Below are 26,036 nucleotides of genomic sequence, written 5' to 3'. Positions count from 1 at the left end.
GGACCTCGCCCAGTTCCGCAAGGCCTGTAAGACAACACTATTCAGGCTAGCCTTTAACTGATTAATAAATCCCGAATGCCATCAGAAATGAAATAACATCAAATGATATTAGCACTTGACTGCTTTAACATTTTAACATTTTAATTTTAATTTTAATTATGATGAATTATGTGTTAAAATGTTATTGTGATTTTACTGGTTGTGAGTCACCCTGAGCCTGCTTTGGTGGGGAGGACGGGATATAAATCTAATAAACCATAAATCATAGGTGGCAAGGCATTTCCTCAGGGGCTATGGCAGCTGCCACTTTCCTGTCATGCCCTCCTTTCCTCCTCCTCTTAACCTTGCCACAGGACAGAGTATGATTGGCCCACCTAGAAGTTGGCTACCCTCCAACTGGCTGTTTGTTACTGTTGCTGGGATGGAAATAGGGCTGCCAACTCCAGACTGGGAAATTCCTGGAGATTTGAGGTGAAGTCTGGAGAGGGTGGAGTTTAAGGAGGGGTGGGCCCTCAGACAGGTACAATGCCATAGACTTCACCCTCTAAACCAGCTATTTGTGCCTGGAGAACCATTGTTGCCAATCTCCAGGTGAGAGTTGGAGATCACTCAGAATTACAACTGCTCTCCGGATGGCAGAGATCAGCTCCCCTGGAGAAAATGGCTGCTTTGCCGGGTGGACTCTATGTCATTATACCCTGCTGAGGATGCTTCCCTTCTGCTTTGGTCCACACTGCAGAGAAAGATTGCACTTTTCCTAGGTAGAGGCTGGAGGGAGGGTAGAGGAGATGGAAAGCTGAAGTCAAATCAATTCCCCTTGAGCTGCATACAACCAAGCCAGGCAAAAAACCCTGGATCACACCACAAGCTCACACCAATGAGCCTATTTCACGGCTTTGAGCCACCATAGACGCAGGGACACTCACACACACATATGCAGAAAGCAGTGGGAAGCCAGCATCTGTTTCAGCTGCAGACGCGTAGAGAGGGGGGGGGCGGGAAGGGCGGCCCGCCCCAGGTCTGGGGGTCCACGCGTTGGCAAGGGGGCCCCCAAAACAATGGCCGTGACGTTGCTGCGCCTGCGCTGAAAGGGGGGGGGAGAAAAAGAATGGAAGCGCCTGCGGCGCCCGACAGCGTGAGGGGGAGCGCGCGCGCACGGCGGAAGAAGGGGGTGGGGAGCGGCGCGCGTACGCAGGGCTCCTCGTTCCCTTCCCTTCCCCCCTCCCCCTTTTTTCCCCCTCAGTCACTCACTCACACAATTGAAAGCATTAAGCAAAGCGCGGGAAAGGCGCGCCGCCCGCGTCCGTCGCTTTTCTCCTCTCTCGCTCGGAGTCGTCGCTCCCTCGCCTCAGATTGAAGGCGCGCATGCGGCAGCATGCGCACCAGCCTCCTCGGGCTTCTCCCGTGGCGGGGGGAGGGTCTTGTCCTTGGGGCTGGGGGCTGCCGCCTGGGCCGGGGGCTGCCGCCTGGGCCGCCCTCGCCGCCGCCGCCGCCCTGGAAGCAGGTAAGAACTGGGGAAGCGTGGTCAAGTTACTGTGGCTCCATGCACTTCTGAAAGTTCTGTGCCTACCAATTCCAAGATTCATATCTTTACCACAATCAATCCTTTCTGCAGCTTCTGACTAACCCTTAAGAGAAATGCACTGCTCTATAGAGGTAGGCTGAAGAATTTAGAGCTGAGTTAGAACTACAGTCCCATATGATTTAGAATGCTCTCTCTCTCTCTCTCTCTCTCTCTCTCTCTCTCTCTCTCTCTCTCTCTCTCTCTCTCACACACACACACACACACACATCCAATGCTGTGTTCACTGTGAGAATGCCAAATTGTTCAATTGCTCAAGTTAGTTTATACTCATACTGAGCATATGAAGCTGCCTTATACTGAGCCAGACTGTTGGTCTGCCGACATCCTCATTGTCTACTCTGGCAGGATCTCCACCAAAGCTCTTCCTCATCCTCTGATATCTGACTCTCTTAACTGGAGATGCCAGCCACTGAACCTGGGATGTTCTGCATCCAAAGCACATGCTGTACTACTGACCACACCCCCCCCAACTCTACTGCTTCTACGATCATTCCAGGCCCCACAATCTACTATGCACAAACTCAGCAAGGACTGCTTCCTGTATTGTAAAGAGATTTGCAGTAAATGCTACATGAATATATCCTTTACAAATGTTCATTCATTTATTTTGTATCAGGGTGTGAGGATAAAGGGCTTTTCCACATGCTTGATTTACTCCTGATTTTCTTGGCAGTCAATCCACAAAAACTGGAATAGTTTTGGACATGGGATTTTTTTTTGCACATCTGCCCTCCCTCTGCCTTTTCACAGTTGTGGAGTCAGTTTGTTTTCTTCCACACATGCCTTAAATAATCAGGATTTTCAAGGGAGGGTTCTATCATCATTGCTGGCATCACAATACCCCCTCCTTTTTATTTTTATGCATGCTTATATCAATAGTGTAGCTGAATTTTTTAAAAAAGATTGAAAATGAATACAAACTCAAAATGAAAAGAAAGAGCAGGGGACTCAACTGGCATATGGAAGGCTGCTTGAGGTAGCAATCCTGGGGCGGGAGGTGGTGGCAGCTGGCTATTGTGGGAGGGTCAGTGTGAGTTCCCCCATTCCTGCCTGCCTGCCTTTTCAACAGAAAGCCTAAAAGGGGAGCAGCTCTGCCACCTATCTGTTTATGAACTGTATGCAATGAATTATGGCTCTTCCAAATTGCATTTGTTTTTGCTGGTGCCAGAAGTTCCTTCCTTCCTTCCTTCCTTCCTTCCTTCCTTCCTTCCTTCCTTCCTTCCTTCCTTCCTTCCTTCCTTCCTTCCTTCCTTCCTTCCTTCCTTCCTTCCTTCCTTCCTTCCTTCCTTCCCTCCCTCCCTCCTTATGTTCTTATGTGACACAGAGTGTTGGACTGAATGGGCCACTGGCCTGATCCAACAGGGCTTCTCTTATGTTCTTATGTGACACAGAGTGTTGGACTGGATGGGCCACTGGCCTGATCCAACAGGGCTTCTCTTATGTTCTTATGTGATGCAGAGTGTTGGACTGGATGGGCCACTGGCCTGATCCAACAGGGCTTCTCTTATGTTCTTATGTGACACAGAGTGTTGGACTGGATGGGCCACTGGCCTGATCCAACAGGGCTTCTCTTATGTTCTTATGTGATGCAGAGTGTTGGACTGGATGGGCCACTGGCCTGATCCAACAGGGCTTCTGTTATGTTCTTATGTGACGCAGAGTGTTGGACTGGATGGGCCATTGGCCTGATCCAACATGGCTTCTCTTATGTTCTTATGTGACAATACTGACTTTGGTGGACCCAAGCACTGATTCAGTGTAAGGGAGCTTTGTGTTTGTGACTGGAGTGGACAATACTGACTTTGGTGGACCCAAGCACTGATTCAGTGTAAGGGAGCTTTGTGTTTGTGTCTTCTGGTGCAATTTTGTTCTCAGATCCTGTATTTACTTCATCAGTATATGGGATAAGGCACTTTCTCAACTGTGCTGCATAATGCAGCCTATTTATTTTGTCCTGTTTGCTCTGTTGGCTCTATCTGCGCCACCTTCATCACTTTCGGGGTGTGGATCCCCCAGTGGGGTGGTCTCCCGACTCCCTCCGCCGGCTGTTTCTGATAGCCCTGCGCCCCCTCTTTCATTTGATATGTGTCCCGTGCGGATGCCACCCTCCTGCCGGGAAATGCCGCAAAATGAGCCCCCTTGAGGCTTATGGCGGCAGGGCTCGGGGGAAGCGAGCTAGACTGCTGTTCTTTTGAGGGGTTGTAGAGTGTTTCGAGCCCGTCCCTGTGGCATCGGTCCCATCGTTGTGGGACCCAGGGGGGCGGCGCAGCGGCCCGCTGAAGCAGCCTGTCGGTCACTTCCGGGTTCCTGTCCTGCATCTTGACCTGTGTTATTAGTGACAGTGATGAAGGTGGCGCAGATAGAGCCAACAGAGCAAACAGGACAAAATAAATAGGCTGCATTATGCAGCACAGTTGAGAAAGTGCCTTATCCCATATACTGATGAAGTATATACAGGATTTGAGAACAAAATTGTTTCCGGCGGTGATATTTGGGGGATTGTTGGGGACGTCACAGGAAGTGCTGTGAAGTCACTTCCTGTTTCCGGCAGTGGCATTTGGGGGAAATGATGTCATTTGGGGGAAGTGATGCCACAGGAAGTGATGTCACTTCCTGCTTCTGGCAGGTGGCGCGGGGGGGGAAATGATGTCACAGGAAGTGATGTCACTTCCTGTTTCCGGCGGTGGCTTGCCGTCACCGGAAGTGACATCACCGGAAGTGACGTCACTTCCTGTTTCCGGCGGCGTGCACACACGTAGGGGGGCCCACATAAATCTTGGGCCCCGGGCCCCGAAAGCCCTAGCTACGCCACTGTTCAGCTGCAGAGTGGGTGGGAAGACAGCGAGGGTTGGGAGTGAGTGAATGCAAAGGGGTTGGGTGTGGGTAGGAAAACAGCAAGGGTGAGGAGGTTAGTGAAGGCCAAGGATTGGTGGGTGGGTGGGTAAGACAGCAAGGATGGGGTAAGTGAATGTCACGGGTAGAGGAGTAGTGGGGTGCCAAGGAAGGGTGTGGGGTAGTTCAGAAGAAGAGGTGGTTGGAGGTGGGTGGTAGAGGAGTTTGGGTGGATGGAAATACACCAAAGGTGGGGGGAATGAAGGCCTTCACTTGGGTGGGTGGGTGAGCAAGGGTGGGGGCACTCACCCAGAGCTTCTTTCTAGAGCCCGTTGCATTTTCCTCACAATGCATCTTATTCCTAGTTGATACAATAATATCCTAGTGCTGATTTTAATTGAAAAAGTGCTTGTGGACCAGAGAAAGGAGGGATGATCAATTCCAGGGGATTGTGGCAGGGAAACTGTGGGAAAAACCAGTCATGTGGAAGTCCTGTTGCTGCTGCATTTTATCCGTAGCCAAACCAGCAATGAGAAAACCACAAAATCCTATCTTTGTTTTTCAACAGTGTGCAGGTGCAAAATCCTATCTTTGTCAACAGTGTGCAGGTGCATGTTGATAAGGCACTGCAGAAAAATCAATCGATGAGATTATATGGGTGTTTTTACTGAGGTTCTTATTGTGTGGTGCTTACCATGTGCTTGTGCACACCAGTAAAACAGTGTATAAAAAGAATCTGGACACAATTATAAATTGCTTTTTTATATTGTTTCTTCAATATGCTCATGTGTATCAGAAGTGCAGAAAAGAATATATGTACTGAAAACTATGGCAAATTAAGCATGATCCAATCCCAGAAGTTATTGTAAGAATTTTCCAAGTTAAACAGGAATTAATGAAGAATGAGATGCAAAGCAGAGAAAAAGTACAGAATAATAAAGAAAGGAAATCAGAAAAATCTATTCCTCTTTAATGGTACTAAGAAGTAAACTGTTACTTGGGGGGAGGGGGGGCACATATTGCTTGGTTCCTCCTCAATAGACAGAAACTTTCCTGACCCACAACTTCACCATGCTGCTGTTCAAGGAAGAGTGATGTTTCTTTGTTTGCCACTCTGCGCAAATCGCCTTTGTGGTTGGTATAGCACACTAAATGGCCCAGAGAGTTCTTTTTGGCTAAGACCATGTGAGGTGTCAGTCTTTGTAGACCAGTTCAGTTGCTATCTGTACATTCTTTTTGTTAATAGTTTTTCCTGCTGGCTGCCATAAGGTCTAGCTTTAAACTCATTCAGCTCTCCCCCCACTTTTCAAAGAGTGTATCCAGCATTCACGGCATGTAGAGAGGGCTGTATACATTCATCATGCAGGGGTGAATCTCAGTTGGCAAGTTCCCTTCAGCTGTGAGAAATTCAATTACTGTTTTCTACTCAAAATGTGCATCAGTGGTGGTTATCATTTTGAACTGCCTGGTTGTGTTCCCCTTTGGTGTGTGGGCAGCAGGGGGAAAAAACCTTAATGGAAGTGGTCAGGAAAGCACACAGCATCTTGCTTGTGTCAACTATGACTATAGCATTTGACATTGTTAGAGAAATAAATAAGTTTTTCCCCAAAACATACGTTGCTGTAACAGCTATGAAGAAATTCCCAGAAAGATGCTGCTGCTGCCAGCCTGATCACTTAGAGTCAGACAAATTAGCAATGATAGCAGAAAGGCAAATCCATAGGAATGCAAAGTCAACGGGCCATGACTACATGGTAGAGCATGCAGTAAGTCCCCAGTCCAGTTCCTGGCATCTCCAGCTAAAGATTTAAGAATGATTTAAGAAAGATCTTTCTCTGTTGGTGGTCTCGGAAAACTGAGGCAGACAAACTAAATTAGATGGGCTTTGTCTAGGTATATTCCAGGGTTACCAGCCTCCTGGTAGGGCCTGGAGATCTCCCACTTTTACAACTGATATCCAGCTGGCAGAGATCAGCTCCCCTGGAGAAAATGGCTGCTTTGAAGGGTTGATATGGCCTTATACCATGCTGAAGCCCCTCTCTTCCTCAAACCCCACCATCTCTCAGATCTACCCCCAAAGTCTCCAGGTATTTTCCAACACAGACCTGGCAACCCTAATATATTCATATGTTCACAAAATTTGAAGCAGACTTTTTTGGAGGAAGGAGGAACTGAACATCTCTCCCCCTCATTTCTTCAGGGCCTAAACCATAGACAGATTTAATCCACCAGAGGTGCTGTCGGGTTTCTGACAACCAGACCATTTTCGCACACAGCTTACCACAGGGTCACGTTCCTGTTCTCTCAGCAGTGTCCGTTGGATTTCTCACTATCTGCACTGGAGTTACAGGAAGTGCTGCAGCTTTTGCGTAGCAAACGTAAACCACCAAAACCCAGTTTACGTTTGCTACTCAAAAGCCGCGGCACTTCCTGTAACTCTGGCACAGATAGTGGGAAATCCGACGGATGCTGCGGAGAGAACAGGAACGTGACCGTGTGGTAAGTTGTGTGTGAAAATGGTACCAGTTTGAGATCTCAGTGGGTTACAAAAGTTGCAGAAGCTCTTCCTTTCTTAAGTACATAACCATGAGGAACCAAGCAACGCAACTTAAAAAGAAGCCTTGGTCCTTCTAAGAACAAAATGATTACAGGGACCAGAGGATCTCTAACTAGCTGGTGGACAAGAAAAGTGAGTAGCAAGCTGTTGCTCCTTCAGAATACAAATTATATGCATTCTTGCCCAGTACTGATGATCTAGTTGAATGCTGTGTGAGACTTTTGGCTAAGGCAGGAACAGAACAGGCAAGATCCTAATATAACCAACCCACTTCCTTCTCAGTTAGCTCCTTCCTATCGCTTATGGAACAGTGAAAGGAACTGAAGTTAGAACACACATAAAAGGAACTGAAGTTAGAACACACATATAGGGGGCTTTTGTTTTTGTTTTCTAAGGAACAGGTTGTTAAAAGCATGTGAGGAACAGGTTCCTAAAAGCGTCAAGACAAACAATAAATGCCAGAGAGCTGTGGGGTCTTTGGATAACAAAAGAATAAAGGGATTGATAGAGTAAGATGGGGAGATGGTGGAGAAGCTCAATAACTTTTTTGCTTCTTTGTTCACTGTGGAAAGTATGGGGAATGTACTCATTCCACAGCCCCTATTTTCAAGGAGTCTGAAAAACTGAGTCAAATTGAGGTGACCAGAGATGAAGTTCTAGACCTATAATAATAAAATAAAAACCAAACAGAGTTATTAAAATATGGAATTTGCTGCCAGAGAAGGTAGTGATAGCCACGGGGGTGGGGGTGGGGAAGCAGCTTCAAAAGGGGATTCAGTGGATTCATGGCATGGTAAATAGCAAATGAGGGGAACCTCCACATTCAGAGACAGTAAGTAAGTAAGTCTCTGAATCCCAGAGCCAGGAGACAACATCCAGGGAAGGCCTCAGGCTCTATGCCCTGTTGTTGGCCATCCAGAGGAACTGTTTGGCCACTGTGTAAGACCGGATGTTGGTCTAGATGGGCCATTGGCCTGATCCAGCTTTTGGCTTTCCCATTGGCCCATGAAGTGTACCACATCAGCCATTGGCAGATCAGCCACCATTCAATTGTACTCACCTCCCATTGGTTGAGTCCATTTCTCTCTCCTACCTGCTGGGCCACACTGAAAGCTAATAGGCAGTGGCTGTTAGCTGTGCAACCAAGCATGCCTTTGTCAGTAAGAGCCAACCAAACTTGGTTATGTCAGTAACGGGAGGGGGGAAGCTTTCCAGACCTATTTTGACCTTTGAGGGAGAACTCATTGGGGCCAGTCCTGACTACAGTGTCACCTCCAGGTTGATGAGAAATTCTTGGAGATTGTAGTAGTGTTACAGGCAATGCTTTTAAGTCTCTTAATTTTGATGGGGAAATTAGCTAAGAGACTAGGTAGAGCGAATTTAGGAGCAAGGATCTTTTCTTTCAATGATATGGAGTTTGGGTTTTCAGCCAGGAATAGTCCAAGCAATTGTATTTTTATAGTGTTTACTTAGGATATGTAGCAAGAGGATTCAAACCCACACCCACAGATCTATGTACAAGCAATCAAGAGACTAAGAAAATAGAGGTTATCAATAGAGGATTTCAAGGGTTGTTGAAGCGGGTAATATTCACCCAATCCAGAAGAGGAAACGTTCGCTCAATGGAAAGTACACGGAGAGGAACGCGAATGGCCAGCGTAACGCGCCCTATAGACTCAATTACAGGAGTAACAAGTGGTACAGATTGCAAATGGCGCCCTACAGAATGCACACCGAGGTGGGTTTTTGACCCACTCTATATAGGGGTTCGACGGATGGGGGTCATTCGTTACCAAGGGGCTTTGATGTTCCATTGATGGCTATCTTGAATCGCTGTGTTGGGAAACTTCACACATTTTGCTAGGATGATAAGCTTGGAGCGATTGAATAATTTCTTACCGGTTTTTGGCTGACACTTGGAAAGGGATCAAAGACTTTTAAGAGTAGGATCAATCAAATGATGCATTTGATTGGAGTTAGCAAGGTAGAGGTGATAGGCTGGAGGAAGAGACAATTGGCAAGTAGCAGAAGATCAGAGTGAGTAGTACTTACCCACAGTTCCCATTTGGACGGAGGCATTGGAGGGGGAATGGATGAGACTGTGCTGAGAAACAGACTTCAGGCACCGACCAAAACAAGCTCTCTACTGGGTCCACTCCACCTGTCTAGATAGAGTGTTTTCTTGGCCTGTTTTTGGTCAGACTCCATTTTGTTTAACAGAAGTAGGAGACCCTCTCTCTTTAGTTGCACTGGGATACTCCATTTTTACCCTCTCAGTAACAGTAGAGACTATGGAAACCAAAATTTGGGTAGGAGAGAACACTCAGTTGAATATAATGCCATAGAGTCTACCCTCCAAAGCAGTTATTTTCTCCAGGGGGAGACAGATCTGTTGTCTGGAGTTCAGCTGTGATAATAGATCTTCAGGCTCCATCTGGAGATTGGCTACCATAGGCCTGGTTGCTTGCTACTGTTCAGCAACAGCCCCCCTATGACAGACAGTATGACTACCAGTTACTACTTCAAAGCAGGGTCTGTCACACCCAACTTCTTGCTGTGGAAGCTGACTGAGGGATTTTGGACCAGTCACAGACTTTCAGCCTAACCTACTTGACAGGATTGTTGTGCAGATCAAAAGGGGGAGAGGAAAATGATGTGAGCTGCTTTGGTCCACACTGTGGAGAAATACTATCTTTTTCCTAGGAGGAGCCTGCAGGGACAGGGGAGGTGATGGAAAGCTGAACTCAGATAAAAGTAGGTTGAGAGTTGGCTGGCAAGGAGACAGGGTTGCCATCTCCAGGTTGGGAAATTCCTGGGTGGAGCCTGGAGAGGGTGGGATTTGAGGAGGGGTGGGACCTCAGACAGGTACAATGCCATAGACTCCACCCTCCAAAACAGCCATTTCTGCCCAGAGAATCATTGTTGCCAACCTCCAGGTGAGGGCTGGAGATCACTCAGAACTACAACTGCTCTCTGGATAGCAAAGACCAGATCCTCTGGAGAAAATGGCTGCTTTGCAGGGTGGACTCTGTGTCATTATACCCTGTTGTGGATGCTTCCCTCCTGTTTTGGTTCACAATGCAGAGAAAGACTACTTTTCCCAGGTAGAGGCTGGAGGGAGGGGGGAGGAGATGGAAAGCTGAAGTCAGATCAGTTGCCCTTGAGGTGCATACTCTATGATATACCATAGCACAACCAAGCCAGGCAAAAAAAAACAGGTCACGCCACAAGCTCACACCGATGCTAAATGCCACAAGGCTGAATATGACATTCTGGGACTGTTTCAGGGCTTTGAGTCACCACAGACACAGGGAAACACACAAACACATATATGGAGGGGAGTGGGAAGCCAGCATTTGTTTCAGCTGCAGGGTGGGTGGGAAGACAGCAAGGGTGGGGGGTGAGTGAATGCCAAGATTTTTTTTGGGGGGGGGGGAGACAGCAAGAGTGGAGGGCGAGTGAATGTCACTGATGGGGGAGTACTGGTGTGCCAAGGGTGTGGGGGTAGTTGAGAGAAGGTGTTTGGTGGGTGGTAGTTGGAGGGGGTGAGAAGTTTGGGCAGTGGGAAGACACCAAGGATGGGGGGAGTGAATGCCTTTGCTTGGCTGTGTGAGTGTGAAGGCAGTAAGGGTGGGGGTCACTTGCCCAGAGCCTCTTTCTAGAGCCCATTGTATTTTTTCTCGCAATGGGCCTTATTCCTAGTGTTCTGACAAGTCTCCAGACCCCAATGGCATACCCCTGAGAGTTCTTAAGTAGCTCAGATGTGAGACAGTTGATCTATTAACACATATATGTAACCTATCACTAAAGCTGCTGTACCAGAAAACTGGTGAGTAACAAATGATCTGAAACTAGGAGTGAGTAGTGTAGTGGCCAAGTTCGCAGATGACACACAATTATTCAAGAAGGTGAAAACCAAGGCTGACTGTAAAGAGCTCCAATAGGACCTCCACAAACTGGGTGATTGGGCAACAATGTGACAAATGAAGTTCTATGTTGGTAAATGCAAAGTGATGTACACTGGGACAAACAATCCCATCTTCAAGCATGGGGGTCTGAACTTGCTGAGACTGAGAGGGAAAAAGATCTTGGGGTCTTAGTGGATAGTTCAACGAAAGTGTCAACTCATGTCTACTGCAGTGGTGAAAAAGGCAAATGCTATGTTGAACTATTAGGAAAGGAACGGAGAATAAATGGCCAATATTGTAATGTCCCTTTATAGGTCTATGGTGTGACCTAATTTGGAATGCTGTGTACAGTTCTGGTTACTGTATCTCTAAAAGTTCATTGTAGAGCTGCAAAATATGCAGAGGAGGGCAACCAAAATGAGATGAAGAAAGGCTGAAGAATCTGGGACTTTTCAGTTTAGAGAAGACACAACTAAGGGGGAACATGATAGAGGTTTATAAAATTATGTATGGGATGGAGAGAATTGACAAAGAGAATTTTTTCTCCCTCTCCCAAAATACTAGAACTCAAGGGCATCCAATGAAGCTGATGGGCAGGAGGTTCAGGAGGGACAAAAGAAAATACTACTTTACACAGAGAGTGATTAAAATGTGGAATTCGCTGCCAGAGGATGTAGTGATGGCCACAGGAATGAACAGCTTTAAAAGAGGATTAGATAGATTCATGGAAGGTAAGTCTATCAATGGCTACTAGCCATGGTGACTGAGGCGAACCTCTGCATCAGAGGCACTAATCTTTTAAGTCCCAGAGCCAGAAAGCAACATCGGGAAGGACTCTATGCCCTGTGGTTGGCTGTCCAGAGGAACTGGCTAGCCGCTTTGTGAGACAGGATGCTGAACTAGATGGACTATTGGTCTGATCCAGCAGGGCTCTTATGTACTTATGCAGCTCATATGACTCCCCAACATTATGTCTGCACAAGCCTTTTCCATTATTCTCCTTCCATAGCTTTCTCAACCATTTCCACATAGATAGCCAACATTAGTATCAGAATAGAGAGAGACCTGCATTTTTGGTGAATAATACAACTTTGGTAAAAGTTTTGGTAAATATAGAGTTCAATTTTCTGAATAGACACAAAATTGCTGAAACTTTATTAAATGAGGGGTTTTTTTAAAAAAAAAATTGTTTTTGAGAAGAATCTTTTCTAATAGGCTGAGTCTTGCAGCCGGCAGGAGGATTGGATGTGGGGCAATCACAAAATTTCCAGCAATTCCTAGAGCTCCTGCCATCACAAAATGACACAATCATACTTGTGATGCCGGTGAGGTGCTTTTTTTCTTTCTTTCTTGTTAAATATACCCCTGCCTCCACCTGGTGTGGTGACAAACAAAGGGAGCTCAGGGTGGAGAATCACCTGCCCCAACCAAGGGCTCGATAGCTCTCCTCATTCACCTCAATGAGTCAATGTTGTTTCAGCAGTTCTCACACTGATCCTTAAATCTCCCTAGCACTACCAATTTAGCAAACACTCTTCCTTGCTTTAGATATGATTTAGATATGATAGGGACATTTAAGCCTTTTGTAATCTGCAGTATCGACTGGGTTCCTTGTTGTAGGCATGTGTCTGATACAGTTGTGACAAAGACTTCTTTTTAAACCCGCACATTTTATTGGTTGAACACTCATTGACTTAGGCCACTTAAAAACTTTGGTTTGAAATAATTTGCATCAGCAACTTCAACACTGTTTAATTCAATTTGACAACTTTGACTTCATTCAATTTGCTTTAACAACTTCATCCTCATTTAATTCACTTGTTTTGCACGTGCTCTGTATCCAGGGCTTCATGTAAAATTGAGGTCAGACCTTTATTTGCATTTCTACTTCTCTTTACCTTTACCCTTGATGGGAATTGTGGATGCCTTGAATTAAATGCTACAGTCATTTGGCTTGTAATTTGATTACCAAAACAACTTGCTCTATGGATACCTTTGGTCGGATAGTCAATATCATCACAATTTTATTGAGATTACTGAGCCAGAATAGATATAACTTCCCCAAACAGAAACACCTGTAATAGCTGGTCAGTGTCCTAAAACTTGATATTGTAGGCAGTTCAGCTACCAAACTGAAATCAGAAATTATGTTCCATCAGAAACCATTGGGTGCTATAAATTCCTTCCACCTTGCTTTGAGTGAGTAGAAAGCATCTATCATCAGAGGAATGCATGCCAAAATGGAGTATCATATTGCATAAACAAAATTAAAATATAGGATCCAAACTAATAGGTTAGCTCCAGTGCAGCCTTTGTTTGATTAGAAAGCTTGTCCACCCGTGTAATGAGAGGTAGCAATTTCCATAGATCCCCCACTCAACATACAACCCTTCCACTCCATTCTTGAGAATCTCCTGACCCTCAGGAGGAGTTTTCCCATGATTTGTAGGAGGGTCTGGAATGCAGGCAATGTGGTTGTAACAGTGAGGCCCACCCTTATTTCTCCATGCATAGGGCAAGGAAATCTAATGTAAATTGATGATATCACTAAACCGTATTTGTTATCCAGACTTCACTAGGACTAGTGAAATTCTGTTGGTATTTCAGTCAACTCTTCCCTGCTTGTTTTTATTTATTTAAGAATTATCCCACTCGATTTGAATACTGTTCAAAGAGGCTAATAATTTAAAATTAAATTAAAATATAATAACAGAAATCCACATTGGATATACAACCACAGCTAACTGTTCCATTGGCAGACTATTATTGCAAAGTTAATCTGGACGAGAACCAGTGTACAAATTTGCAGCGCTTGGCCAAGGAAGGGCTCTGTAGATCTCATCCAGTAATGCATAGAATAGGAACGCTTTAACAGATCTGCTGGATAGATCCAGGTGGATAGCCATGTTGGTCTGAAACAATAGAACAAGTTAGAATCCAATGGTACCAACAATTTTTTTTTAAAATTCAGGACATAAGCTTTTGTGTGCATGCACACTTCTTCATGACCTTGCCAATGAGGTTCATGTTTCTAGAAAGAAGTACAACAGAAAGAGAATGGCTGCCATCTGTGATGTTCTGAACAAAGCATGGGACTGGCAATAATACTTTCTAAGGCTGAGAAAGAAGTGAGAAGAACTCAGGGAAGAGACCAGATTCCAGTCCTGATTCTCAAAGAATGAATTAAAAATGATCCTAGAAAGTAAACCACCCTCACAAAACAACGTATTCTACCTTTCCACTTAAGTGCAAACCTCTGCATTGGCATTCTTAAATAGCCAGTTTGGTGCAGTGGTTAGGAGTGCAGACTCTAATCTGGGAGAACCAGGTTTTATTCCCTATTCCTTTACATACACCTGCTGAATGACCTCAGATCAGTCACAGATTTCTCAGAGCTGTTCTCTCAAAAGCAGTTCTCAAAAGAGCTCTCTCAGCCCCACATACCTCACAGGGTGTCTGTTGTGGGGAGAGGAAGGGAATGGAAATTGTAAGCCATTCTGAGCCCCTGTGAAGGGCAGGGTGTAAATCCAATCTTGAATCTTAGAGTTGGAAGGGGCCATACAGGCCATCTAATCCAATTCCCTGCACAATGCAGGATCAGCCTTGACAAGTGTTTTTCCAGCCACTGCTTAAAGTGAGATGGAGCTCCCAACCTCCCTCAGCAGCCGATTCCACTGTTGAACAATTCTTACTGTAAAAATGTTTTTCCTAATAGCCAACCAGTACCTTTCTGCCCTTAATTTAAACCCATTATTGAAAGTCCTATCCTTTGCTGCCAACAGGAACAGCTCCCTCCCTCCTCTAAATGACAGCCCTTCGAATACTTAAAGAGAGCAATTATGCCCCCCCCCCCCAACCTCCTTTTCTCAAGACTGAACATTTCCAAGTCCCTCAACCTTTTCTCATAGGGCTTGGCCTTCAGGCCCCTGATCATTTTCATCACTCTCCTCTATACACCATTCTGTCTGCATCCTTCTTGAAGTGAGGCCTCCAGAACTGCACACAATACTCCAGGTGTGGCCTGACCATTGCGGTGTACAGCAGGACTATGACGTCTTGCAATTTGGATTTTATGCCTCTGTTGATACACCCTAAGATTGCATTAGCTTTTTTTGTCACCACGTCACACTGGCTGCTCATATTTAACTTATACCAAATTCTTGTTCACACACACTGCTACCCAGAAGTGTATCCCCCATCCAGTATGTGTTTTCTCCATTTTTGTTACCTAGATGTGGAACTTGGCACTTATCCTTGTTAAATTGCATCTTGTTCACTTTTGCCCACTTTTCCTGTGTGTTCAGATCTCATTGAATTCTATCTTTGCCCTCTGGTGTGTTCGCTGCTCCTCCCAATTTTGTGTCATCTGCTAATTTAATGAGTAACCCCTCCACACCCTCATCCAGATCATAGATGAAAATATTGAAAAGTACTGGGCCCAGAATGAAACCCTGTAGCACCCCAATAGATACCTCCCTCCAGTTGGATAAAATGCCATTGACAGCAACTCTTTGAGTACAGTTCTCCAACCAGTTCCCTATCCACTTAACTATTTTAGAGTCCAGTCCACAGTCCTCTAGTGTACCCATCAGAACATCAGGGGGAACCCTGTCAAAAACTTTACTGAAATCCAGGTAAACAGCATCAACAGCATTCCCTTGATCCAGTAAGCTTGTTACTCAATCAAAGAAGGAAATTAGGTTGGTCAGGCAGGACCTGTTGGGGACAAAACCGTGCTGACTTTCCCGGATCACCAGGTTGTCCTTTAGGTGTTTGCAGATTGATCCCTTTAAAAGCCACTCCAATATCTTCCCTGGGACAGAGGTCAGACTGACTGGCCTGTAGTTTCCTAGGTCATCTCTCCTCCCTTTTTTGAAAATTGGGCTAACGTCTGCCCTCCTCCAGTCTTGTGGAATGTCTCCCATCCCCCAAGAGGTCTGGAAAATTATGGACAAAGGCTCTGCAAGCTCTCTAAAAAGTTCTCTTGGATGCATACCATCTGGCCCAGTGAATTTGTACTTCTTCCATGCAACCAGGTGCTTCTCAGCTCCCTCTCTGTCCATGTCAACCAGCAGTCCAGATGCTGCACCTTGCCTACTACCATCTCTAGATGAGCAGGTACTCTTCTTCAGGAGAAAAACTGAGGGAAACTAGGCATTAAGCCTTTTTGTTTTCTCTCTGTCAAAGTTTCTCCATTTTCTCCCAACAGTGGGTTCAATGCCTCTTTATCTTATGTTTACTCCTCACATATCTGAAGAAGGTTCCCTGCCTAGCTTTAGCTCACTGTGAGCTTTGGCCCCTCTGATGGCTGACCTACAGTGCCTAGCAACCCATAGATCTTCTTCGTGGTCTCTGTGCAGTCCCACATATGGGTTTATCCACCAGGATTGGGCCCACCTTGGAGAATTCAAAGCAATCCTTAAGCATTAATTTTGGCACGCCTTTCCCCTTGTCCCGGGGAGGAGGCATCGTCTGCGCATGCCTAGACGAGGGGGAGGCGCCCAACCCACTCAGTTTCTTCTTTACCACCATCCGGAAAACACCTACCTTGCTGATCTCCCCGCTTTCATTGCAGTCCTTTGGATCTCTACCTTCTTCCGTCTCTTCACGTCCTTCGTTCCTCTTCATTCTTCATCTGGTATCGTTAAAAAAAAAAAGTCTTTATCTTTCACTTTTCGTCCTCCTCTCAACCCATAGATATTCTTCTTTAGATATATGTCCTTGCTCCGTTTCTTGAATGTTTCTTTTTTTCTCCCTTAACACATCATGGAGTTTTCTGTTCATCCACATTGGCTTTTTGAATCTCCTACCATATTCCCTTTTGTTAGAATAGTGATGGCTTGAGCTTGCAAGAGTTTTGTTTTAGGAGAGCCCACCCTCACTTGCTCCTTTCCCTTTTAGCAGTCTTGCTTATGGCATGATTCTCATCTTGCCTCTGAGTTTATAAAAGCATGCCTTACTGAAATCTAACATAAACATGTGGCTATGAACATTCTTGGTTTTCCACAACAAAAGGAATTCTAGCAGGACATGGTCACTTCCCCCTAAATGCCCACCACCTTTACCCTATCTGCCACCTCTTGCCTGTTGGTCAAGTATGACCGAGCCCCTCGTAGATTCCTCTACCATTTGATGAAGGAAGTTGTTGGCCAGACAGGTCAGGAACATGTGTGACTGTGGATGCTTTGGAGAGTTTGCCTCCCAGTACAAATCAGGGAAGTTGAAGCCACCCATAACTACCAGGTCATGTTGTTTCAATACCCTATCAAGCTGTTCAAGGAGGGCAGCAACCACCTCCTCATCCTGGTCAGGAGATCTTTAGCAGTCTCCAACCACAATATTGTTTGTCCTTCCTTCCTTCCTTTAACCTCACTGAGATATGTTCCACTGGGCTGTCATTGTTCTCCTTCAGTATTTCCTGACAAACACAAACAAACTCCCAAAGTATTTAACAGCTTTAGTGCTGCAAGAGAATTTTCAATCCTTTTGGAAAAGGGCTATTTACTCTAAACTGCAGAATATGAGCTTCTCTTTAGAAATCGTTTTACAAATGGGTTATGATCAAGCAAAATCAATGATCAACCAAAGATTGCTTGATATAGAGTGCCAAAGAGATATCAATAATACCCCAAATTTCCTAATTCCAGAGAAGCTATAATATATTACTGCCAAGCACTCTACCTCTTCATTCTGGAGGTATCCAGTCAATGGAGGGTTTTCACCTTGGTGAGATGGCAAGCCCTCCTGTCTGCAGTTTTAGAAGGGAGATTTTTTCAAAAACTCCCATGAAGGAGCTTTTTTTCTCCCTTAACACATCATGGAGTTTTGTGTTCATCAACATTGTCTTTTTGGATCCCAATGTGGCATTGTCCATGTGGCACTGAAAAGGTAGAATCTGTAGAACATGTACTGTTGTCATTTCTATCAGGAATGTAATTTCTCCTCTGCTCAATAATTACCTAGGTTGTCTATGTTGATATTTTAAGGAAGCTTTTGATGGGTGCAAACCCACAGGTCACTATTAGCTGTGCTAAATTTTTCTCAGCAGTCTGTAGAATTGGCATGAAATTTTATGCGTAGTTTCTAAATTTTAGAGATATCTAACTGGTATAGATCTTAAGTTTTATGTATGGACTTTAAATGTTAAATCTTGGAGATATTTCTGTAATTTTAGACCAATTTTATTCTAAAATGTTTTATTGAATAGTTCATACATTTGACTTGCACTAGTCATTGATTGATTGATTGATTGATTGACAAACAAACTCTCTCCTCACATACAGTGCCTCTCCACCTCCTCTTCAACCCTTTTGGTTTTTCTTGAATAACTCATATCATTCTACTACTACATTCCAGTCATGGGAATCATCCCAACAAGTCTCTGTGATGCCTGCAATCATATCTCTCTTGCTGCATTAGAAGCTCAAGCTCTTCCTTCTTATTGCGTAAGCTTTGGGCATAGGTACATAGACACTTGTAGCCTCACAAGTTTGGCTCCATTAGATCTGACCCTCCTAGGCAGGCCTCTGTAGTGTGCTCTCCCTCATTTAAATCTCTCTGTTGGCTGTCTCCTCCATCTCCTCCAAGTTTGTAAAACTTTCCACACAACTTTTTGCCTCCCCAGGGTAGATCCGAATTTAGTGCCCTGCATTCCCCAACCAGTCCTGGTCTCATTCTCGGCTCTTAAGTTTGCGTGGTGCAGGGTGCAAGCAGGAAACATGCAGCCCCGCTCCAGAGATGCCAGTGCAGAATTTGGGAAAGAGAGCTGCCATGAGGAGCCCTGCACAGAAGGGAGGCAAGTGCTAAGTGCAGAAATGGTCCCCATGTTTTCCAAATCCACTTTTAATGCTATGTTTTCCCTTCGGATCTGAACTTGTCATTTTCCATTGAGGAATTCCCAATTTTGAATTTTATTTCCCTCCGCCCTTTTATGTCATCAGCATTGTATGTTTACCCTGCTGCCTCCCCCTCAGGTTATCCCAAATGGTCCATTAATTTTTTAAAAGTGTAATGCTGATTGAATTTTTAAAAAGTGTAATTAATTTTTTTAAAGTGTAATGTTGAATGCATGCTGCCAAAAGTTCAGAGATTCAGAATATAATAACACAGCCCAGGAAAAAAAGTATTAAGAGTTTAGGGAGCTCTGCTTTCCATGCCATTCTTCTCATGTATAAAGAAGCTACAGAACCAAAGAAAAGCTAGAAGACAAGGAGGATCTTCACCTCTATCCTTAATAGGCAATTTTACTGTAAATTGGAGATGATATGAACAGTGTTCCCTCATCGCTATGAATGTCTCAAAGGCAGACAAAAAGGAGAAAGGTATAGAGTGGCCATTTTGCTGTACACTATTGTAGAAGAACTTGCCTAGAAGTTTGTAAGAACCTAGCATAGTGTTTCTAAAAAAGCACTTAAGAATCATTGTAATCCTACAAATAATGTTGCTTTTGAGAGCTATTAATCCTCATCTCATTTAGTAGAAATTCAGATTGACAAATATTCTATAAAGCTAAGTCAAAAGCAAGGAGCTGTAGTTTGGTGACACTGAGAATCATATATGCTCAAGGTCAATTTTTTCTTCAGTGTGGTTGTTAAAAAACTAAAATAGCAATTGCTAAGGGAATCCAAGCTGAGTTTACAAAGGCAATAGACATCTGCAGAGCCTCTGAAGTCATGCAAGCACAAATTGAGTTCGCAGCTGGGTCACAGAGTGACAAATTTCTTTAGGCCCTAACACAGCAGAGAACTCCAAGCACCAGGTTCAAAGCCAAAGTATAGCAGCAACACCACCACATAGGTCATTCCCACAAAGAGTTTTTTACTCACACTATACATCTGTCGACAGTCTGTTCTGTTTGGGGTTAATATGTTACACAGACAGAAAATTAAATCATTTTTCCTGTGCATGCAGGACAACCCACTAAGCCAGCAAATACAGCCAGAATCCCTGGTTAAAGTGAAATGTAATCACTTCATAGATGCATCAAGCAGTATCATCAGATGGTCAAAATACTAATTCTTTTGGGCCATTTTATTCCTATGAAATTAAAACTCGATGCTGGGGCTGCAGTCACCATTTTGCCTGCATACTATCTGAAGAAAATAAAGAAAAAAGCCTGCTGCTGCACTTGCAATAACTGCAGAACAGAATGTGAAGGAGGATTAATTTTATCAGCAACTAGTACAGGCAGAAAAAAAAGTGATTGGCAGTCTAGGATGCCTGCATACTTCTAAACCTAATACGGAGCATAAGTATGCTAGAGCACAAACTGTCCTATATTAAAGAATAATTGATTGCACAGTGTTCTGAAGTTTACAAAGGTCTTGGAGAGTCTCATGGAATGCACCACATATTTATAGACCCAGCAGTCAACCCTGTAATTCAAAGATGTAAAAATACATCATTTACAGTGATGGCTAGGATGAATTTACTGCAGCTTTTAGAGCAATGGTTATAAGCAAAGTGCCTGTGTACTCTATAGATTAATATAGGGTTGCCAGGTCCAACTCAAGAAATATCTGGAGACTTTGGGGGTAGAGCCAGGAGCAAGGGTGTGACAAGCACAATTGAACTGCAATCACATTTAAAGGGACCTCACACCGTTTAAATGCCTTCCCTTCATTTGGATAGGGGCACCTTATTTGGAGGCTCATAGAATTAGACCCCCTAGTCCAATCATTTTGAAACCTGGGGGATGTTTTGAGGAGAGGCGCCAAATGCTATGCTGAAAGTTTGGTGCCTCTACCTCAAGAAACAGCCTCCCCAGAGCCCCCACAGATCAATTCTCCATTATACCCTATGGGAATCAGCCTCATACTCATGGCGTATGGAGTTCTCAGCAGACATTTCCCTCCCCACCCCCTCACTTTCAGATAACCCTAAAGCAGGGGGAGGGCCTCCAAACCTGGGGATCCCCTGCCCCCAACCCTGGATTAATAGCTGGGCATCTCTGAAACAAAAACTAAATGGCAAGCTACAGGTTCCTTGGGTCCCCAAGCATTTATTCAAGTCATACTTGGACCACAATAGTATTCCACTCCAGCACTGGCAGATGTTCAATATTGGTGGGCCGGTTTCTGTTCTGGTTGTGAAAGACAGCTACTGTCTATTGGATTAGTTAAAGAACCTGCTAACCTATTAAATTTTAACACACAATGGATCAAATACACATTTCTTTTCCTACTTTTTGGAATTATGTCAACCTAAAGAGTTTAAACAAAATAATTATAAGACATGTGGAAATATCCCAGGGGTCTGCATGATAATAGATATGCCTCTAGAAGTAGTTACATAGGAAGAACTTGATCAGAACTAAAGAAATGTGATTGTGCATACTTTAGCAGAAAATGTTAGCAATCAATTCAGATCAGATACAGTTCATGGTCCGGGAAATAATACATGGATCAGCTTTCAACACAAAGGGTCAGATGATCAGCTAATATGACAGGAAATCTGAGACGGTAGCCTACATGAACTGGCAGAGAAAGAAAACACTAGCTTCCTTGGGCAATATATCCCAGGTGAAGACTATGTAGACTGCTGCATAGGGGTGGAGGCAGTGTCTTAAAATACTGGCATCACATCAGAAAGCTCTGACCAAAACTTCTGAGTTTTTGTTGGAAAGCTTATATAGAAGCTATGTATATAGGACTCTTTCATGTGATGAAAAGACTGTTCCTGATTGTTCATTGTTAACCATGTGCACAAATGTACCAATAAACATACATATGTCAAAATGGAGCTTGTTACTACAATCCCACTGCCTTCTTGTAAATTTTATTATCTCTCCCCAATCAAATGTTTGAAAAGAGGTATTAAAGTCCATGTGTTCCCTCACTAGATATAAAATGTGTGAACCAGCCCTTCAGTGACTATCTATATTATGTAACTTTGCCTGGAGCACCTCATTTTAGCATCAAAGGCTGTTTTTGCTGTATAGTTTTCCCTACACATTCTTTGTTTCAGCTGTGCTTTTCTGTTGTCTGCTACTTTTGACATCTGTTGACATAATGATTCTAATTTAGTTTAAAGGGAGGGGAGGGGGGAAATAACAGAACCATTGGCTTAAAGGTCTATGTTTTTCTCTTTCCAGCTCCAAGTACGACCCAGCTTGGAATCACTGGGGGTGCTGAAGTTCTATTGTCCTGCTGGTACCTTGTGTTGACACTGTCCTCTTACACCAGCATACTGTACCTGAAGAACATCATTCTACAATAAATGTAAAGAACCATGAAAGGCTTTTAAGGATTCTTTGAAAGTGCTGATGACTGGATCCAATCTGGTAGAGTGTGTTAAAAAGTGGCGTGGGATATAATCAGCAGTGCTTATATGGGGATGATCGCCTTCTGTAGAATTGCTCATTATGTAAATACTTTAATTCTACTCTCTCTTTTTATTAGCTGCATTACCTTGTGAAGCAGTACACATTGTCCTTTTTTTTAAAAAATGTGAAAGCTCTGAAATTACTTTTAGAGGATATTAATTGTGAGTTCATGTTTGTAATCTATAACTTTTCAAAAGCATTCAGTCATAGTCTGCTGATTTGCAGATTGTAGTTTACATAAAAAGAACCTGAATATTGCAGTTAAAATGTGATCTTTAAGGCTGCAATACAAGCATTCATTTCCCTCTTTTAAATAAGATTCTATCTTCATTTACACTGAATCTTTTTTTAAAAGAAGCTAAATAATATTGCCTTTGATTCACTTCTTCAAAAAATAGAATACATATCTAGATTTTCTTCTAGCATGATATTCAGATTTCAAGAATGAGCCTTGTAATATGACTGCAGTGTGCATTCTGCTTTGATTTTTATTTTCCTGCCAGTTTGCACGGGTGTGCCTTCATAAGATACTGCTTCTTCTCGTCAAGAAACTTGGGATTTTTATGGTAGATGCTAAGCTCAAGGGTACAGAATTTCTTATGAACAAAGGTGCTATTGGCTGTAAAATGTCTACCATTGGGGTAAAAGAATTACTCCAAACACTGAGCACAGCAAAATAAACCAATAGTACTTTTTAGCAGTCTAGCATGTACAACAGATATCCCAAACCTGTACAAAAATAGCAGATCTCTCTCTGAGAATTCTTTGTGAATGTAACTGTTTAATTCTACACATTAGTTCTTTCTGTTGAATTTATACAGTATTGAATTGCTTTGCTTACAGATCATAGTGCTTAAGCTTGCAAATTCTTTTGGAGCATCAGAATTCTCATGGTACACAAATGTCTAAAACACATACAATCATGATTCCAGTAAATAGACCTTATTACATAGGACAGATGCTAACATATTACAGCCATTTTAAAAACTGTACCCAAAGATAATTTTAAAAAACATAAACCACTGTTTTGTCTCCCAACCAGTTATGTGCCATATGCCATCCATATCACCTTTTGGAAAGGAGTGGGTGGACTGAAATCCTGTAAATGATGTGACATCATTCTACTACACATGTAGGGCTAGGGTTTATGGAGAAATGCCAATGGATACAACTTATCTGTAGAGAGGGAAAGTTTCAGTATTCTATTCACCCTATTGAAAATTGAATAAAGAGAACCATAGAATCATAGAGCTGGAAGCAGGGTTTTTGTTGCAGCAGGAACTCCTTTGCATATTAAGCCACACTCCTCCTATGTAGCCAATCCTCCAAGAGTTTACAGGGCTGTTATTACCAGGCCTATTGTAAGTTCTTGGAGGATTGGCTACATCGGGTATGTGGTCTAATAAGCAAAGGAGTTCCTGCTACCAAAAAAGCTCTGATTGGAAGGGACCTCCATAGTCATCTAGTCCAACCACCAAAATAACTACTTTTTCATATATACAACCCCCATCAGTGGCCAGGAGGACCTGCCAAATCTAATAGCTAGTATTAGGTGCAACTTGTGAAAAAAGGGGTTTTCCCCTAATTTGTTGCACGCTAGATATCTGTATGTCAAAATTTGTTAATATTGCATGCCTGCGTTAGGAAAATGGCTTCATTTTCTCCTCAGAAAAGGCTTCTGTTATTCTTAATCCTACAGTTCATGTTTCAGAGCAAACTAACATTGCAAATTACACTAAAGTAAAAAGGCTTAGCAAAAACAACCTCATTTTACATATGTGTTTTATTTATATGGCTGTAATAGACATTCCATTAGCAAAGCAAAGCAAATGAAAGTAGCATCTGCATATTTGCAGGTGATGCCTTGCCTCCACTGTATATTTCACTACCAGTTATCAAAGGTCTTAAAATAACACCTGAAAACTTGGGGGGGGGGGGGCAATATTTACAAATGTATCCTATTTAAATAAGCAAATACTGAAGTGCATGCAAAAGACTTTCATTTGGATTTAGTCTGGTTCCTATGCAAGAACAAATGGTGGGAAATTACCCTTTGCTGCTTGACTGAGAGAGATATTTGTTCTCACTGGTTCAGAGTCAGACTAAGAGATAAGTTGTTAGGAGCTGTGCACAAAATGCAGTAAGTTCATGGTTCAAAGAGTTCATGTAAACAATAAATCCTCATGAGCATGAAGGAAAGTTAGTGGCTGCAGTGTCAGAATGTAATTCAGTTTAAACTGGCATTCAGATAAAGAAACATGGCTCACTAAATGATTAAAGCTGTAATACTAAGCATGTTTACCAAAGAGTAAGCCTCCTTCAGCTCAGTGAGTCTTATTTCTAAGTAAAACATGCTTAGGGTTGCACTGTAGATTACCCATGTGTCATCTTACAACAACTGGAGGGAAAGAAGGAGACTTTGTTGAAAAAAGAGTTTGCCAGCAGTTTGAACAGCCAGCTGTAGAATTGTCACGCAGTCTTCAACAAGGTCTGCTGTCAGAGCTCTGCACTGCTTTCACTGGCTTGAAATTCAATATGCTCAGTTTATCCACATCCAGTTCAAAGGCTTAAATTATATATTCATTTAGGTCCTTGATATTCTTCTCCATAAGTAAATTGTACACAGATTAGAAAAGAAATCAAATTTAAGTAGCAGATGGCTCTTAGAAACCATTAGAATGCTCTGTTTTGAAACTTGAAGATGGCAGGACAATATTATTTAATCATACATAATGTATTCATAGATAAAGTGTTATTATTTCCTCATCCTATCCTATAAATCTATCAGTGACATAAATAAGACACTTTTTGAAAAAGCTTGATTGGTCTGGTAGAATATTATAACATCCTGGGTGACTGACTAGTCAGACATGATGGGATAGCAGAAAGCACAAGTGATTTACAGTTGAGGAATTTTGTGCTTCTTTTGTACTGGGAACTTTTAAATAGGACTTTAGCATATCCTCTAAAAATGGTACAAAGATGCACATGTGAGTCCCTTGTGCTTCCTATTCTCCTTATGCATTTGAATGTCTGAATGTGTGAAACTACCCTTTTTCTTGTATTGCAGCTTTAAAGTTCTAGTGTGTGTTCAATAGACTGACAGGGTAGTGCCGCAGAAAGTATTATCTACATGGCAGTACTCTCTCAATGAGAAAGGAACAAGTCAAAGATGGTTCAAAACAGAGTACGTACTCTGACATCATCTTCTGAGATGCATCAAGAGCTGTTTTAATTCATTTGCTCATCCAAACTCTATAGTCAAGTTAATTGCCTTCATGATCTCCCCCAGCACATGGAGTCTGATGATTCCAGCAGCAAAACAGGGTGATTTTTTAAATTATTGAACATGGAAGTACCTGTGAAAAGATTAGTATTTTTGTTTGTTTGTTTGTGTGGAAACTCCTACCACAGTAACATCAGAAACACATAAACCCAATGTTCAGTTTAGCCTCTGAATGTTTGCTTGCAATTATTAGGTGCAATTTCTTTTCAGCAGCTTAATCCCATGGTTGCTGATGAAAATGGTATGTAAACTTCTGCCTGTATGTTCAGAAGAGGAGAATCATCTGAACAAAACTGGGCTCAATCCTATAAGTATTTACAGTGATAGTGGGACCTTTGCAGTAGGTGCTTACAGGATTAGCCACACAGAGGCTCCTTTTGAAAATGTGGTCAGTTATGGGACTAATCCTGTCAAGACAGGCACATGCATACAGTTCTGCACTGTGTAGTCCCAATATTTCTTTTTTAAAAAAGAAAGAAATTAGCAAGTGTCTATATATTCATAGGATTACTCCCTGATAAAAGTTCTATGCTTTGTTAGTAAAC

General features: G+C 43.2%; 1 protein-coding gene across 2 annotated transcripts in view; it reads left to right on the top strand.

Moving 5' to 3' along the window:
* Positions 1-22,977, top strand: part of NEGR1 (neuronal growth regulator 1) — a 1,157,771-nt gene extending 1,134,794 nt beyond the window's left edge. For both annotated transcript variants that reach the window (XM_060232019.1, XM_060232021.1), the window contains one exon: positions 21,975-22,977. In XM_060232019.1, coding sequence (XP_060088002.1) covers positions 21,975-22,099 — 125 coding nt within the window. In that variant the 3' untranslated portion in view covers positions 22,100-22,977. The remainder of the gene's footprint in view (positions 1-21,974) is intronic.
* Positions 22,978-26,036: the final 3,059 nt, after the last annotated feature.

The sequence above is a fragment of the Heteronotia binoei genome, chromosome 2 (assembly GCF_032191835.1).
Source record: "Heteronotia binoei isolate CCM8104 ecotype False Entrance Well chromosome 2, APGP_CSIRO_Hbin_v1, whole genome shotgun sequence".
Lineage (NCBI taxonomy): Eukaryota > Metazoa > Chordata > Lepidosauria > Squamata > Gekkonidae > Heteronotia > Heteronotia binoei.
The sequence above is the reverse complement of the archived record's forward strand: the minus strand, read 5'-3'. Positions and strand labels throughout refer to the sequence as shown.